Here is an 18270-nt window from a genome sequence, read left to right on the forward strand (position 1 = left end):
GAAAATAAAAACATCTTGGCTCCCTCTGTCATTCCAATCCTGCTCTATTTACTTTGTTCATTTCAAGTCATTTCACCCTCCCATAGGTCCTAGGAAGGATGACGCAGGTACAAAGCTTATCCCTTTCTAAGTTGATACCTCGGTACAAAGAGGTGCAGTCACCTGATCGTGCTGCCTCAGCTACAATATGGCATTAGGCTCGAAGCCAGGATGGTGGGCACTGGCTCCTTTCCTCCCTTCTTGCTGGGTTAGAGGCTCCTACCTGCTTCCTCCGTCACTGGGAAACTCACAGCAAACACGGAGAGATGTTTTCTAAATGCCCAGGAAACCTAACAGAGGGCAGAGAGGGGCGTGGAGTAAGATCCCTACTCTAGCACCCTGAGAATCCATGCTGGTGGCTCCCCATGCCAACTTCTGTGACCTTCCACAAACAATCACAGCCGTCTCTGCGGGACTTCTCATTCCAGCTTCAGTGGCCATTCCTGGCCACCAGAGCCAAGTCTGACCTCACTCCTGGGGTCTGCTCTCACCCTCTCCTGGGGACCCTGACCTCACTGGCTGACCTCCATCTCAGGCAGACCTCGCCACTAAGACATGGCTTTCCTATGTGACTCAGGCTGGCCCTGAACTCACCATCCTACCCTTTGGCTTCACGGACTCTAGTGTGGGGATAACAGGTATGTGCCCCTCTGTCTGGATGGCTGTTTTTCTCTGCTTTTGGTAGTAGTGGTGGCGGCGGCAGATGGGTTAGCAGTACAAAACTGTTTCCCGTGGTCAAACCCCGAGTTCACTCATCTCCAAAATTGTCTTTGCTCATTGATGTGTTTACTGTTAATGTATTACAAGTTTGTCCTTTGGGCACCACCAAGAATGGCAGTGATTACATATAAAATATTAGGAGGCGGAAGAGAGATATTAGTGGGGGTTTTTTGTTTTGTTTTTACTTTTTTTTTAAACAAGATTTATTTATTGATTTACTTATTTGTGTAGATGTGCGCCCCTGCACGCAGATGCTCAGAGGCCACAGAGCATCGGATATCTCAGAATCAGAAATGCAATCTGCTCTGTGTGCATGCTGGGTACTGAGCCTGGGTCCACTACAGGAGCGGGAAGCTCTAACCACTGGGCAAACTCATTAGCCCCTATTTTTTATTTTCTGAGTGTCTTGGTATATAGGTCAGGCTGGTAGTTCAAGGTCATCTCCAAACACATCTTGAGCTTGACTACATGAGATCCTGTCACCAAACAAACCAAACAACAACAACAACAAAAGGCCTCCAGCCTCAAGTACTGCATCAGAGTACTAGGGAAAAACAGACTTTGTGAGGCCTCTTTCTACTGGAACAACACGAGTTGCCGCCCTGAGGGGCAGCATAATACAACGGCTTCGGGAACCACTCGTAGACACCTGGAGACTGGCGGCACCAGAAGGGACAAGGTCTTGGCCCTGTGCCTTTCTCCTGCCCTCTCTGCCAGCCTCCTGTGCTGACAGTTTGACTCGGCCCTGGTCTGTTGGAGGCACTGAGTCTACATCCAAGAACACGATGGTGTCTAGAAAACACCATGAGTGGGAAACTGGTCCCAGCTGCCGGGAAGCCGCATCTCCTCTGCCCTTCAGCAGGACCTTGGCATTGGGGAGCATGGGACCAGGGCATGGCACGGCAGTGTGGATGCTCAGACTGCCAAGAAGACTGCTCTGAAGCACCCTGCCCCCTGCACTTTTGACCTGGCTGCCGCAGACAGATTTTCATAGTGAAGGGGGCCATGATCCACAATCCAAGAGCCCACCTTGAGTTCGCATCCTGTCCAGAGTCCAACCCTCCCCCTCCCCCCACAGGAACCCTTATGACGGTCACCCTGCAGCGAGAACATGCTGGTGAGATTCTCCTAAGAAATTTCCACTTTTTCACTCCGCCCACACTACCACTCTTCATCCTTAACAAACTGTCCCTGTTAAAGCATCCACCCCCTCAGGCAGGGATGCCGGGACATGTGTATTTTTTCCCAACTGTGGTAAAACAGGAGTAATGGGAAAGCTCCTCCCTCCATCATTTATGTGTGTGACTTCACAAAGGCACATTCATTCACACTGTGGACAGCTCTCACTACTAACCCTGCCTGCTCTCACAAAACCCCAGACCCTGTTACACAGTAGGTCATCACTTCCTCTCCCCAAGTCCTGCCAACCATCTCCCATGTCCTCCCCATCTCCCCGTCCTCCCTACCTCCCCTCCCCTCCCCTCCCCACCTCCCCTCTCCTTCTTTGAGACAAGGTTTCACTATGTGACCCATACTAGTCTCCAACTTGAAATCCTCCTGCCTCAGCTTCCTCCTGTATCTAAGTAACATTTTTGATTACACAATCATCCCTAGGTGCCTATGGAGGACTCTTGTCTATGATTTGCAAATAATCTTACACACCCTCACCAGCCAGACTTTAGAGGACTCTTAGTACCCTATGCTATGTAAATGCTTTGTAAATAGTTGTCCTGCTGTATGGTTCAAGGAGTAGCAGCCAGGACAGAGCCTGCATGCATTCAGTCCCAACTTAAGTGTCTCCAACTTAAGAGTACTTTTTATCTGTGGTTACTGCTTCATGGGTGCAGAACCCACAGCTATGGAAAGAGAATAGTTCAATAAAATTATTAATAAAATTAATTCCATGTGGTTTTATTCTTCTCTTTCATGTGACAATTAGAAGATGTTGCATATCCACTGGTGTCCTGTGTGTGTGTGTGTGTGTGTGTGTGCATGCGTGTGTGTGTGCGTGTGTGTGTGTGCACGTGTGCATGCACACTCTCTCCCTGAAGCAAATAAAACAACAGGTGGAACCTGAGTTTAATGAAGGCCTGAGGCTGGCATCCTTGTTCACTTACAGCATTCAGTGGTGTGCCCCATGGCCGGAGATGCCCCCTCTTACCTGCTGTAGAGTTGCTGGGAGCTGAAGGTGTAAAGGACATACAGCGTGTTCCCTGCCAGGAAGGCCAGAATCCACAAGATGACCAGAACCGATCTCTTCTCCTGCATACAAAGTAAAAGAACCATGGGGATGTAGTGAAACCAACAGTACACATAGTGGAACTTTCTAGAATGTTCTGTGATGAGTGGAAACTTCACTGTCTCAAAGTTTTGAAGGAAGCAGAGCTGGTGGTAAGGAAAAGTTGCTGGTATTGTTCTAGCTCACTGGAACTCAAGGAGTAGCCACAAGATGGATGCCTCCTTGGAGAACCATCTAGAAAGATTACTATATTCATAGCAGACTCTGGAGTGACATGGGCTAGCTGTACACCCTTAGCCGGCATTTGACATACTCCCATTGGCTCCATCCTGCCTGGGAGCTGCCCAATCCTGGACAAGCTACTTAAATAGGTCTATAGCAGCAGCTACCTCACAGGTTCCTAGGAGTGAGTGTACATACACTACTTAGAGTGCCTGGCACAAATGTCTGCTGTTGTTAAGAACTGGGCACAAACTGGGCGTGGTGGCCCACAGCTGCAATCCCAACACTCAGAGGTAGAGGCAGGAGGATCAGAAGTCTGAGGTCATCCTCTGCATATAACAAGTCTGAGGCCACCCTGGGCTGTGTAAGACCCCATCTCAGAACAAGCAAATCAGAGCCAGTGAGATGGCTTTGCAGGTACAAGAGCTTGACCAGGCCTGGGTTCTTGAGTTGGATCCCAGGACCAACACAGTGGAAAGAGAGAACCAACTCCCGAAAGTTGCTCTCTGACCTCCGTCGTATGCTGTGACACGTGCCCCACCCGAGGAAATAAATTAGTAAAGATTCAAACAAAACAACAACAAAACAGTCAAGTACCTTGTTCAAAGACATCATTTAGAGATGCAGGTGCAGCTAAGAGTTAGGTAGTGAAAATCGGGAGTGGTAGCCACGCCTTTAATCCCAGCACAGACAGGCAGGCAGATCTCTGAGAGTTCAAGGCTAGCCTGGTCTACATAGTGACACTCTGTCTCTCACATATGCAAAGGCTCCTTTGTTTTTGCCCAGCAGCTGTGGGGCCTGACAGCAATCCCAGAACACATCTAGTCTGCAGAGCAGGGCATGCTCCTGCCCCAGTGCCCTGGGAGGCAGATCCCTATGCTGTTGACCTTCCAAAGGCCCAGGGTAGCTGCTCCGCTGGAACAGATGAGGTCATAACTTTCTTATTGACCCTTCCTTGTGGTTTTGGTAAATGTTCCACTCACACTGTCTCAGACCTGACCCAGAATCCTGTGCTCTGCTGCAATGCACATCTCCAGAGAAGGAGCAGACAGACCCATCTCAATCCTCCCATTATTCCAGAAGTCAAGGTTCATGACCAAGGGGCTACCTCCAGGGGCCAGGAGATGGTTCAGTAATGAGTTTGATTCCCCAGCACCCAGGTGTGGTGATGCATGTAGCTGCAATGGGGAGGCTGAGAGACAGCAGCATTTTAGAACTCACTGGCAGCCATCCTTGTCCAATCAGTGAGAGGCCCTTCTCCAGAGATAAGGTGGGCAGCAATGGAGAGAGACAGAATACAGATGCTGATCTCTGGCCTCCACACACATGCATCTATGTGTGCACGTGCACACACATACCCAGAAACCACCTCCAACCAACAGACAACTCCTGTCAGTGAGACTGACTCACTTGGCAGCCCCCTATTTCCCCCAATAAATGGCAGGACCCAGCTTAGTTTGGGAAGGTCCCAGAAAGGCAGGAGCTGAAGGACAAGAAGCCAGATTCCTAAGCTTAAGGCTGGTCACAGCAGTCATGTTCACAGAAAAGGAAGCACACATGTACAATGTGTAATCCTGGCACTCAGGCCGAGGAAGGAGTATTGCAAGGTCAAAGCCAGCCAGAACTATGCAGAGAGTTAGAGGCCAGTCTGGCCGCATGGCAAGGCTATGTCTCCTCCATACACACCTACCTCAAAACAAAATATGCATGTGTAGACATAACTTATCTGTGTATTCACAGAGCTCAAGCATCCCAGGAGGCTTATCCATGGATAGGTATCCTCTTGGCCCTGAACACCTAAGCCCAGGCACCATGGTGATGGCATTGCATTGACACTGGCCCAGTCCCCAAAGATCCCCCCTGGGAGTGAGTCACTCTGCAGTTTTCTTATCAGACGGGTTTGTGTGAAGATGAGGCAGAGGGTCACTTCCAGCCCTGGATTTCACATGCAAAGGGGGCCTGGGATGCATCCATGATTTGGGTAGAATGCAGGTGCTGTCACAGGGTCACCTGCTCTGCAGAAAGCAGCTTTGAAAAACAGATCGATTTAGCATTTCCTATAGGCCAGGCACCACATTCGACCCCTTCTACACTTTTTCTTATTTAATCACCTCTGAGTTGGCAGAGTGTCTTGACTTAAGAAGGGGTGATGTTCTCAGGTACCCATTGCAAGTTGAAAATAATGACAATACTTTGGACACATCCAGCCTGCTCAACAGCCCTGCTTAGCAGTCCAGCATGTTGTCGCGTGTAGGTTGTCACCCCTCTGGGCTGGCTAGGAGCTGGCCTGGAGCTCCTGGCCTTCACATCTTCCAGTTCACCCTCCTGAGTCTTGGGACTAAAGGTGCAGCTGCCAAGACCGGCTCAAGCCAGACAGATGCGTTGCTTTGCCACTGTCATAAAGATGAGCTAGTGGAACTTGAGGTCTCCTAAGTCGGGGAAGCAATGGGACCCCTTTTCTAGGGAGCAGCCTATGGCTAACAGCTGCAAGGCACCTATGTGGGCCTGACAACGAGTGTGGTATTGACAACTCCAAGGCATCTGTTATTGGCCTGACAATGAGCAGAAGTATTGTTTTTTAAAGTGTGTGTGTGTGTGTGTGTGTGTGTGTGTGTGAGAGAGAGAGAGAGAGAGAGAGAGAGAGAGAGAGAGAGAAGGATGCATGCATTCATAACTGCAGGTGTGCATATGTCACCGTGTGCATGTGGAGGTTAGAGGACAACCTTGGGTGTAGGTCCTCACCTTCTACCTTGTTAGTACTCTGATCTTGACCCCGACAGACCTGTGTCAGATCTCGTCTGCAGAGCTGTGAGACAGGAATCAATCACTGGCAGCCATGCGGGACTCACCTTCAACGACACCTGCTCCCGGAGGGTGGAGTTTGCATAGGCGAAGGTGCTGGCCATCCCGATGCACACAGCAATGCCTGTAGGAAGCACAGCGTGACATGGGGGACATGTTGCTTGCCACCCACTCAGACCTCTCCAGCCTAGCCCAAGACCCTGAGCAATCCTGGAAAGAAAAATCATCCAACTAAAGTTCTTAGTTGGCAAGCTAAGAACTGAGGGGAGAAAGGCCAACATCCAGGGATTAGGCTACAAGGCACATTAGCAAGAACGCTCATCCCCTCATCTGAGGAGAGGATTTAGAGGGGCCAAAGGGGGGGCTGTGTGGTGTGGCCAGACCGAGTTCAAATTCCAGCTCTGTCACTTTTGTTGTGTGAGTACAGGTGTGATGGACATACAGACAGACAGACAAACTGCTAACAGCACCCACCTCACAGAAGGGCATTGCACACAGCTAACTTGTCCAGCGGTGGCCCTGTGGGCTGTCTAACCATGTCTACTCTAGGACAAACCTGGAGTTATTTGTTATACAGACCCAAGAGGCCATGGGGGAGTTAAACGATGCTAAGGGAGAAGAGGAACCCCTTCGGCGTCAGGCACGGGGGAGAATGGGACTGAACTCATGTAATCGCCCTGTCCCCAGTCTGCAGTCCAGTCTCGTTCCTGTGAAGCGACTTGAATGACTGTCAAATCCTGCTGTGTTACTTCCCACAGGACTAAGACATGACTGGCTTAGGACTGATTTTTAGTGTTAGATTTTTCTCTAGGACCAAATAGAAGTGTTTCTCTTCATTAGAAACAGGTAAGAATGGTAACTAGTACTTTTTCTTTCTTTCTTTCTTTCTTTCTTTCTTTCTTTCTTTCTTTTTTTTTTTTTTTTAATACTTTTCTTTTGGATTGAACAATAAACAGGGCTGGAGATGGCTCAGTTGGTAAAGGGGCTTGCTGCCAAGCCTGACAACCTGAGTTCAATCCCTGGGACCAACACTGCAGAAAGACAGAAACGACAACTGGAAAATGTCCTCGCGCCTCCAAACAGGTGCCACTGCACATATTTGTGCACATGCACACACACATGAAATGAACAATTGTAAATTAAAAGCAAACACATAGTGCTCTGAAGCTGGGCATTGTGGTGCACACCTGCCCTACCTATAACCCTGCCTATAACCGTAACATCGAGGAAGCTGAGCCAGGGACACCAAGTTTGATGTCTGCTGAACTACAAAGGAAGCTCGTCTCAAACCAACCGATAGATAATGAAAGAAACAATGATGACGACACTCAAGAATCACATAGCTCTAAGGCTAGACATGGTGGCACCTGTCTAGAATTCTGGTGCAGAGGAGGCAGAGGCAGGAGGATTGCTGCAAGTTCAGAGTGAGCCTCAGCAACAAACTTACACAGTTATACTGACAGCCAAGGCTACAAATGAGACCTTGTCACAATAAATAAATAAACCGAAGCAAAACAAACAAACAAAAACCCCTTAGACATAAGCTTGGCAGAATGCAGGGTGAGGCTTGAGGACATGCTGGCTTCCATGTCTAGGAACAGCAGGAAAGGGAGTGACATTGGGGTTCCAGAAAGGAGGGGTGACACTTTGGCTAGAGTCACTCCCCAGGGAGTGGAAAATAAGAAAAAAAAAGTTGGTTTCATCTTGAGATTTTCTTTTCTTTCTTTCATTTATTTTTTTTAATTGTGTGTGAGCAAGCACCTTAAATACACTCTCACACATGCTTGTGTGCAGGACAGGACAATTTTTGGGAGTTCTCGCTTTCCACCGCTGAGTCTGGTGGGGGATTGAACTCAGCAAATCAGGTGTGTAAGGCAAGCACCTTTACCCATTAAGCCACTCGCTGGCCCTTGAAATTGTCCTGTATGGGAGGAAGGAACTGAGTCATGGTCTGTAAGTACTGCAGGGGAGAGTGTTACCATCAACACTGCAGAGACCATCATGCAATGGTGAGTGTGTGTTAGGTCCTTGGCTAAGTACCACACAAGTCCCTGTCATACTAACTGAGTACCTGTTAGGTGCCAGGCTCTGTCAGGGGTGCGTGTGTGTGTGTGTGTGTGTGTGCATGCGTGTGTGTGCGCGTGCGTGTGCGTGCGTGCGTGCGCATGCGTGTGTGTGCGTGTGTGTGCGTGTGTGTGTAACCTGTAGGAGTGGGTTCTCCACATGGGTCTGGAGGACTGAGCTCAGTCAGGCCATCAGGTTTGGTGCCAAGTGCCCTCACCTGCTGAGCTATCTTGCTGGCCCTGGGTATTTGAATGTCTGGCTGTGACAAACACACTTGCAGAGTACTTCCTCCATGTGTGTTACATATGTGACCTCAAATACAGCCTCTGCATTTGTGGGGAGTGTTCTGGGATCCCCGTAGACATCCAAACCGGTGTCTGTTTCAGTCTGAACATGAAATGGCATCGTGTTTGCATAAAACCTACACCCGGCCTCCTTTGTCCCATCGTCTCTATGAATACCGTGACAGAAACACCTCATGGTGTACCGTGGATGGAATATGGTCTGGGCATGTCCAATACAGACACTCCCTTCTTCTTGAATGTTGTGTCTTACGCGTGTGCACATGTGTCTACATGCATGTGGAGGTCACATACTGTCATCAGGTGTCTCTCACTGTCACCCTCCACCTTAGTTTTTGGAGACTGAACCTGGCCAGTGACCTGCAGGGATTCTCCTGTGGGGTAACAAGTATGCACCTGGTAGTTTATGTGGGTACTAATGATTGAGCAGAAGTCTGCATGCTTACAGGACAGGCATGCTCCTCCCTGGAGCCACTCCAGGCCTTCCCTGAATGTCCCGTGTGCAGATGGTTGACTCTACAGAAGCAGAATTGGAGACTGAGAGGAACAGCTATCTATACTTATCCCTTATTTGGAAGACACATGGGACTGAGGCGGAGGGTTAAATAACATGCCCAGTGTCATGCAGCTAGAACAGGCTAGAGCTGAGGTTCCGACCCCGGAAACCTGAGTTCTTAGTTATGCCACGTTGCTCTTTCCACCCTACCTAGAGACCAATAAAGAGATTTCACTCAAGCTTAACTGAGAGAAGAAAACGGAGGGCTAGAGAGGCCAGGCCTGGCACAGGCCGGAGATCATACAATTGGGCGGGAATTTGAACCCAGGTCTGACACAGAACTCCACACGTGCATTCAAGCTTGGTGCACCATAGCTCCTCTACTGTGTGGCCCTGGCTCTGGAAATGCCCAGCCCTCTTCTGGAGCTGCACGGCCCACGGGGACTTACCCAGTTTGTGCTGGAAGCACAGCTTGGCCAGCAGAATGAGGATAAAGGGCAGTCCCTTCTGCAGCCAGCAGATCACAGCCTTCAGCTCGGACAGGGCGGGCGCTGGAGTCCCTGGCTGCTCATCGACCCCTTCCTCCGAGTGCCCACGGTGGTGGTCCCCACCCACGTGCTGCAGCAGGGAGCTCCCACGGTGGGCGGCATGGTGAAAATGGTGGTGGGGCTGGCGGTGGTGGTAGCTGCTTCCTTCCGTGCTGCGGCCACCGGCCTCATCCCTGGCGGCTGGCATGGGGATGAACACGTCCCCGCCACCTGCCGCGGAGCCCAGCACCAGGCCTGCTGGGAAGGGGTTGGCAGGCAGGCCACCTGCTAGGCCTGAGAAGATTGCAGGAGGGGAGGCGGACTCTGCCTTCAGGCTCTCAAATACACCACCCTCATCCACGCTGGCCTCTGGGCTGAGCGCCTGGCTGCGGCTTCTGCAGGACAGGGTAGCAGACAAAGCTCACATCAGACCTGGCCCCAAACTCAGACTGCAATTTAACCCCTGAGCTGGGAGGGTGCAGACTTAACTCCACTATGGTGTCTAGAGGGAAGGGGGTCTGCACAATTACAACCGGATGAGGTAATCAAGGGTAGCCACCAGGATTGAATCCTGGGAGCTTTATGGGAAGAGAAAGTGTGAACCAGAAATAACCAGAAGGCCAGATGCATCACCAACATCCAGAACTGTTAATGTAATATACCTCCTTTCTTTATCACTTCACCCAGCATAGAGTGATCTGGTTTTGCAACAGAAAAACAGATCAACAGTTATGAGACAGAAAAACGGCACCCTCACGGGATAGTGGGCACGAAGTACCAACAATGTCACTGACACAACTGTGCCTCCCCTCAAACTGTTGGGGGTAGTGCTAAGCCCTCGAATCCAAGAATGTGAATGTATTTAGGGGCAGGGTCTTTAAATAGTGGACCCCAATCCAGTATGGCAGATGCCCCTGCAAGGAGAGATCAGGACAGACGCACAGCAGGTCAGGAAGAGAGGCTTCAGGAAGCAAGTCCCTGTATGTGAAGCTGTCTGTGGCACTACTGCTAATGGGCTTGTGATCCCAGCACTTGGAAAGGGGAGACAGGAGGATCCTTAACTTCAACAACAGGCTGGACAACTTAGTAGAGACCTTGTCTGGAGAAAGTGAGAAGGCTAGAGACGGTTGCTCAGTGGTAAGGATCGGGGTCCAGTGTGTTTCTTTGATTGACTTATGAACTCCCACAAGCCTATGTTAGGAATACAATATTCCCATTTCACAGATAAACCAATGGAGGCACACACAGACACAGGCACTTGGTTGGAGGTGAATGGCTGTAAGGGATAAGAACCAAGGATTTGGTCCCAGGTGGACCAACTCTAGAACCTACACTTATGCATTTATGTTTGAGGCAGGGTCTCATTTATCTTAACCTGGTCTCAAACTTGCTATGTAGCTGAGGCTGATTTTGAACTCCCAGTTCTCCTGCCTCCACCTCCCAAGTGTTGGGATTACAGATGTGCACCACATCAGGTTTTATGGAGTGCTGGGGATCAAGGGATCTTCTTGAGTGAGGCGGAGTAATGCACCCACTGAGCCACATCCCAGCACTGGGATTTCTCAAGCACCCCATAAAAATTGCTTTTTGGACTTGACCTTGTGACATCCTGTCTCTACTTATATATATATATTTGATTATTTCACCATCATGTTAAAAGCCCTCCAAGGAGCTCCCAGCCTCTATTTCTAGACGATTCCGCTATGTTCTAGAGAACGGTAGCAAGAGCATTCCCATTTTACAGACAGAAACTGAGGCTCCAGTTGAGCACCCTAAACTCCAATCTCACACTGGACTTCTCTCCTCTCAGGGGCTTCGTTCTTCAGGCTGCTGTTGTCATTACACTGTCCTCTAGCCCTGCGTCACCCGGTCTAGGTTACCTCATCCTGCCTCCATCAGATGTCAGCCGAAAACATCTCCACGATGGGAAGGCAGTGGCCACCGCTCACCAAACCCAGTGCCTCCCTGCAGGGGACTGACCTCCCTCTTTCCTTTACTGCCCACATTTCCCTAAGGACTCAACACCCCCAATCCTGGTTGTGTGCTGTGTCACTGTGGGGAGCCCAGGGCAACTGCAGGTGGCCTACACCCATCAAAGACCAAATGCATTAGAATCATTGGGAGTGGGCCCTGGACCTCGACTTCTCAAATCCCCCGGAGATTCCAACGTGCAGTGGCATGGACAAACTTGACTGCTTACTCCCTTTTGTACCTCTGTGGGAAAGCACTATGCGTCCTGCACAGAGCATGCTCAACCAGTGTTGTCTGAAGGAATGAGTAAGAAAGTTCCAGGGCAGCCAAGGCTACATAAAGAAACCCTGTCTCCAGAAGCGGGGAAAATAGTTAAAAGCATTGCTTGAGCCTGGTATTTACGTTAACTCATTTGATCACAGAATTGTTTTCACCCCTGGAAAATCCTATCAGTGTTGTACAGGACATTGAGACACATGGCAAGGGACAGGTGGGTCTGGAGAAGTCTCAGGGCTGCTCCCTTCACAAACTGGACTTCATGGAACATCGTCCTAACCCTGGCACAGCTTGAAGATGGCCACCTGGTCACTCTCCCCACCAGGCCCCCTCCCTGGTGGCTCCAGAACTTGGGGACTGCGTGGTCCTCCTCCCTTGGGCTCTGGATAAAAATACTGATGATATTAGTGGTAACAACAACAGGCACCATGGCTATGTGTCTCCAAGGAATTCAGCTTTCTCTGCATTTCAAGAGCTTGGCTCAGAAAGCATGCGTTCTGTCAGGTGCCCGGGCCTATGTGGACGACCCTACCATCCCAGGGGACCCTGGAAAGCGTCCCCCAATCCCTGAGCTCACTTGAGTTCCTGAGGCCCCAGGGAACTTCAGTACAACTACGGAAAGCTCAACCCACCAAAGGCTTTTTTTTTTTAAAGTCGCCTCCCTCCCTCGGTCCCTCTCCTGTATCCAGTTGGGACTGTAGCCAAAATGGGAAAGAATATTCCTTGGAGGATTGGAGCTGCATTTTCAACTTAACCACTTAAAGGCAACAGCTCTGAGAGCCCGGGGGAATGGGTCCTCTTGGATAGAAGAAGGTAAAATATGACGTCTATAAGGGGCCCATACCTTCACAGGTAAAGGTACCTACGGACAACCCTGGCAACCTAAGTTTGATAGCCTGGAACTCACATAGGGGAATGGGGGAACTGACTCCCACAAACTGACCTACACGCACAGGCACCCCACCCAGATAAGTAAGTGCTGTGATTAAAAGTTAAAGCGCAAATTTTGATAGGAACAAACAGGACGAAGATCAAACCTTGCCCCACCATTCCCTGGCTGTGTGACTTTAGCTAATGGACTTGCCCTCTCTGAACTTCAGTCTCTCATTTCCAGGCTGCTTTAACGGAGGCACGGAGCATGCCCATAATACACACTGGACTGTATTTTTTTTTCTGCCCCCCAAAGATATCTGAGCTGTCTCAGCTCAGAAGATCCCAGCAGGCATGCTAACTGTTAAGTTGGATACTGCATCTGTGCCCATGAACACACATTCCCATGGTGATATTTTGTTTATGATCTAACACAGCTTTCCTGAAGATCAGGCAAAGCTAGCCACGCTAGTTAGCCATAGAGGCCAGGTCATGGTAGTACACACCTTTAATCCCAGCACTTGGGAGACAGAGGCAGATAGATCCCTGTTAATTGAAGGCCACCCTGGGCTACACAAGACTGAATCTGTCAAAGAGAAATAGAGCTCACACAGAGGTGATCTCAGCACTTGGGATCCCATGCCCTAGAGAGGAATATAAGGCGGGAGGAGACAGGAGCTCAGTGCAGTCTGAGGTTTGGAGGAGACAAATGCAGTCTGGAGATGCAGTCTGAGGACAGGGTCACCCTTTGGTCTTGAGCATGGGTAGAGTTGAGAACTCTTTAGTGGCTGGCCACCTTGCTTTAACCCCAATATCTGACTCTGGGTTTTTATCTGTGCTATACATTCCTTCATCCATCAGCAACTCTAACATTTCTCATCTTTCTATGGCTGGAGAAACTGAGACCTGGAGGTGTTGCCTCCTGCCAAAGGCAGCACAGCTGGCTCATCTGTCCACGCTCTGTGTCGATGACAAAATGCCTGAGACTGAATAAAAGTGTGGCTCCTCCCGTCCTGAAATCAGGATGGCTGAACCCAATCCACATGATTGGGCCTCAGAGAGAAAAGCAGGGAGGCCTCCCTACCTCACAGCTGCCCGTGTCCTGAGAGGAACTGTCATGTTTATGTGTGTGTGTATAAGTATGGTGTATATGTATGTATATATGTATCTTTAGGTATGTATATATGTATGTATGCATGTGTGTATATGTATGTATATGTGTATATACATACATGTGTGTATATATGTGTATGCATGCATATATGTGTGTATATGTATGCATATATATGTGTATGCATGCATATATGTGTGTATATGTATATATATGCATATATATGTGTGTGTATATGTATACATGTGTGTATACATATGTGTATATATGTATGTATATGTGTGTATATATGTATGTGTGTGTATATGTGTGTGCATATATATATGTATATGTGTGTGTATATTATATATGTATGTATATGTGTGTATGTGTGTATATATGTATACATGTGTATGTATATATGTGTGTGTATATATATGTGTGTATGTATATATGTATGCATGTGTGTATATATGTGTGTATGTATGTGTGTGTACATATATATATATATATCCATATATATATATATATGGGTGTTGGAAGGTTCCCTGAAGGGAGGACTCCAGCATAGCAGCTGCTGTGATTCCCACCCCTGCTGGGCTTTGTTTTTCTAGATAGGGTTTCTCCGTGTAGCTCTGAGACCAAGCTGGACTTGAACTCACAGAGATCCGCCTGCCTCTGCCTCCCGGGTGCTGCGATTAAAGGTGTGCGCCACCACTGCCTGGCTGGGCTGGGCTTTTTGGTGATCCAGCTGCCTTTGAATCACTCAAGGACCCCAGAAAGTGACCCCATTAAACACAAGGGTTTACACACAGTCATCTAGGAAGCAGGAGGTAGCTCTCAGCAGGCACAGATCTGCCAGCTCCCTGACCTTAGACTTCCCAGTCTGCATACTGATGAGGCAAGAGGCAGGCCGTGTGAATGATCACTGGTCTGAGTTAGATGGATCCATGTGGATCCATCTGTGTCAGTCGCCACTGCAAGGCTGTTCCCTCTGCTATGGTTTAGGTCTAAGGTGAGAGTCCCCTGAGGTGCTGTAAAGGTAGGGGTCCTGGGGAGTGCTATTAGGGGTGCTGTGGGCCTTTAAGAGGTGGAGCCTAGTGGGAGGTCTTTAGGCCCTTGAGGGTGTGCCCTGCATGGGGAGGAGCACCTTCAGAGCTGAGCACAGCTCTCCACTGTATTCCTTCAGGCAGCATCTCTCCCTGCACCCAGAGCAATCTGACTCCCGCCAGTCTAGCCAGATAAGTTGCCCAGAGATGCCTTGTCCCTGCCTCCCAGATACTAAGCCTACCTAGCCTCCCAGGTACCGGGATTCCAGGTGGCTGCTAAGCCAAACCCACAGTCTTTATGTGGGTTCTAGGAATCTAAACTCTGGTCCTCAGGCTTGCCTGACAAGCACTTTATTCTCCGAGGACTCTACCTGGTCCTCTCTGCCATGTTTGAGAAGTAAATCACTCCTTACCTACACACACAGCCAACGGCCACTGCCATCCATGATGCTAGGTGATGAGGTCAAAGGTGCCTGGCCACTTGCTCTCTCCCAGCCTCCTTTTCTCTTTATAAAGCTTGTGCTTGTGGTGTGTCCTGGGAGGATGCAAAGCTGGCAAACACACCACAGAGCGGTTTTCTGTTGTGTTGGTTTTATGTCTCCAGCAACTAATTTTGAGAAGCGGGTATTGCTCACTTCATCCAGAGCCTGGGGGCCCCATAAGGAAGGGAGTTGTGTGGGGGGGGTGGGGGGGTTAACTCTCACCTTTCAGACGGAATGCTGTCCGTGTTGCTACTGTGTCGTCTCTGCATTTTCCTTAGCACCTGAAAACCAACACACACGTGAACCACATTCCCCCTCCCACATCCCCTCCCTTGCCTGGCGCCATCGTAACTGTAAAGAAGCATCACTTACATTACACGGCTAGGGCTCTCTGACAACTTCCAAACCACATTTCTATCCCCACCTCACGGCGAGGCTCCTGAGAGCCACAGCAGAGGTGGTTCTTAAGCAAAAGGAGAAAATACCTAACGTGACTGTAGACAGAGTTAGACGGGGTGCGGTGCGCAGCAGGCACCGCCCATTAACTTGCTATGCGACCTCAGACAGATCGGAAACCTCTCTGTGGCCTCCCACTCCCCATCTGTCCCACGGGAGGGAGTGGGGCGGTCAAACTAAAAGCCTCCTTCCCTCTCGCACATTCCGTAAGTGACTTCCCGTGGAGACACCTGGTGCACCGCAAGGAGCCACTTCAGAACTCCATGTTGACGGAACGTGTCGTGGACATTCAGGGTTCCCGATGTGATGTGGACGCTGGATCCCAGAGCGAGCAGGCCTTGTACTCTTCCTCTTCAGAGGGAAGTGCGGGGCAGGGGCTCCTCCAAGACATCACACCTTGGGTGGCACAAAGCACTTGGGTGAAGAGGCCATGGGATGGTTTGTATTGTGTAATAATTTTGGGGGATGCAACCGGTAACTGTAACAGGTGGTCCTGTTTGCCCAATGGTTCTGCAGCCTCTTAGCTACCCTCCTCTGAGGCACTTAATAGATTGGTCTTAATAGTGACCTATGAATCCTGGGGCTTAGAGCCACAGCTTAGTTCTGTTGATAAAGTGCATAAGAACCTGAGTTTGCTCCCCAGCTCCTCTGTAAGTAGCTAGGCATGGTGGTGCACCATATAATCCCAGCACTGGGGAGGCAAAACCCAGAAGATTCCTGGGACTCCCTGGCCCAGCCCTTCTAGCTGATGAGCCCTAGGTCCCAGGGGAGAAATCCTATCTCAAATGAAATAAAATAAGGTAGCCGGTTCCCAAGGAATGATACCAAGGGTGACCTCTGGCCTCCATGCATGCATATGCAAACCACATTTGCAATCCTGTACACACACACACACACACACACACACACACACACACACACACACGCACGCACGCACGAAGAAAAAGAAAGAAAATCATGAATCCCAACTGGGGAATACAGAAAACCACTTTAGAACTTCCACTGGCTTCCCAGTAAAACCAGAGTTGTCAGAAGCTTCCAGGTTGTTCCAGAAGCACCACCACAGTTTACAACCTCACTTCTGTTTGTCACCTCCAAGATGCTCTAAAGTCAGGCTTCCCCTGGCTCCAGGCCTTCATGCTTGCTGTTCCTTCGCTGCAATGCTTTTCTAGCAGAGGGTTACATAGCTAACTTCATCAGTGCAAACGGTGCCTCCTTCCAGAGGCCTTCTCTTCTCCCCTGCTTCCTGTTGGGTCTGTGTGGCTTTCTCCACAGCACTTACCATTCGTTTACACACATGTCCATTTATTATGATCCGTGAGGAGACCTGGTGTCTGGTTTGCCCTTCTACCCCAGCATTGCAGAGATGGGAGTCCTACACAAAGACTACATTGGGTTTCCCAGCTACAGTTTTCTTAGGTCCCTGCATCTTGCTCCACTACACACACACACACACACACACACACAATCAAGAAAAAGGGACACAGCCTGCAGAGTCTGAAAGTGTGAATACTGCTCCTGCAGAGGTCCTAAGTCCAGTTCCCAGCGCCCTCATGGGCAGCTCACAACAACCGTTAACTCCGTCTACTGGCCTCTGAGGGCACCTGCACAAACACACACCCACACACACTTGAATAAAAAACATCTTTAAAGAAATAAAGGATATGCTTCCAAGAACAGGGAGGCTCAGCTTCCTGGAGTATTTTCCCCCATAGAGACCATCTCTTAGCCCAGGCCAGCACAAATGGCTTATTAATTCTGCACAGCCTTCTCAGGGTCACCAACCTAGGACGCCACCAACTAAGTAGCTTATCGTTTTTTGGAAGGCTAAATTAGACGGGAAAGGACTCCTTGGCATCATCATCATATATAGGCAAGCGCTCTATCATCGCGCTACACCTTCGACCCCGCCATCTTTATAAAAAAAGGAAACGTCATCGCGTAACATGTCCCCAAGAAATTGTAAAGGGGCTTAATACTCCCCTCTGGCCCAACTCATCCTTGGGGAAAATGAAACATATCATCGCCAAGTGTCCATCCTAAATTAAATGCCCAAGACCCTGTTGCAAGCAGGCGGTACAACTATTGTAATATCGAATCCCGTAGCACATCTTGCACGCAGGATGCAAAAGAATGAATGAATGAGGCGGCTCGGTTCCACACACCCTGGCCCTCCCTATGAGGCCACAGCGACCCTGAAGGACGCTTGGGCTCAAGCCGCGTCCCCAGGCCGGTCCAGGGCTGCACCGCGCCCACGGGGGAAACCTCTCTAGCCGGGTTTGCAGGGCGGCAGGGTAGGGACGGGCGAGCATAGCCTTCGTTTACCTGACAGCCACTTCGGCAATCACAGCCTCAGCTAATCCGGCCCAGCCAATCGCTGGCGCCGCCCGCGCGGCACGTGACTTCCGGCCGGCTCTGCCTGAGGGAGTGAGGTCGGCGCTAGGACCCAGGCACAGCAACGCTTGCTTCTGGTCCGCGACGGTCCGCCCCTGCCTCCGAATTCAGCCAATGGAAGGCCGTTGGCTCCACAGGGACCAATGGCGAGGGAGCATGGTGGGGGCCTGGCGGTGGCGTCACTGGGCGGGGCGGGGCGTGCGGCGGGTCACGTGGCCGGCGCTCCCGGGGCGAGGAGGCTGGGCCGTGTTGGGAGCGGACTTTCGGGGGT

At 50.1% G+C, this 18270-nt stretch overlaps 1 protein-coding gene across 1 annotated transcript in view; it reads right to left on the bottom strand.

Moving 5' to 3' along the window:
* Positions 1-15495, bottom strand: part of Rnft2 (ring finger protein, transmembrane 2) — a 49732-nt gene extending 34237 nt beyond the window's left edge. The window contains exons 1-5 of the mRNA XM_051176370.1: positions 15472-15495; positions 15372-15430; positions 9334-9806; positions 6070-6146; positions 2921-3021 (exon numbers count right to left, since the gene is read on the bottom strand). Coding sequence (XP_051032327.1) covers positions 2921-3021; positions 6070-6146; positions 9334-9806; positions 15372-15430; positions 15472-15495 — 734 coding nt within the window. The remainder of the gene's footprint in view (positions 1-2920; positions 3022-6069; positions 6147-9333; positions 9807-15371; positions 15431-15471) is intronic.
* Between the last annotated feature and the right edge of the window lie 2775 nt (positions 15496-18270).

This window comes from Phodopus roborovskii, unplaced genomic scaffold, assembly GCF_943737965.1.
Source record: "Phodopus roborovskii unplaced genomic scaffold, PHOROB, whole genome shotgun sequence".
In the NCBI taxonomy this organism is placed as follows: Eukaryota; Metazoa; Chordata; class Mammalia; order Rodentia; family Cricetidae; genus Phodopus; species Phodopus roborovskii.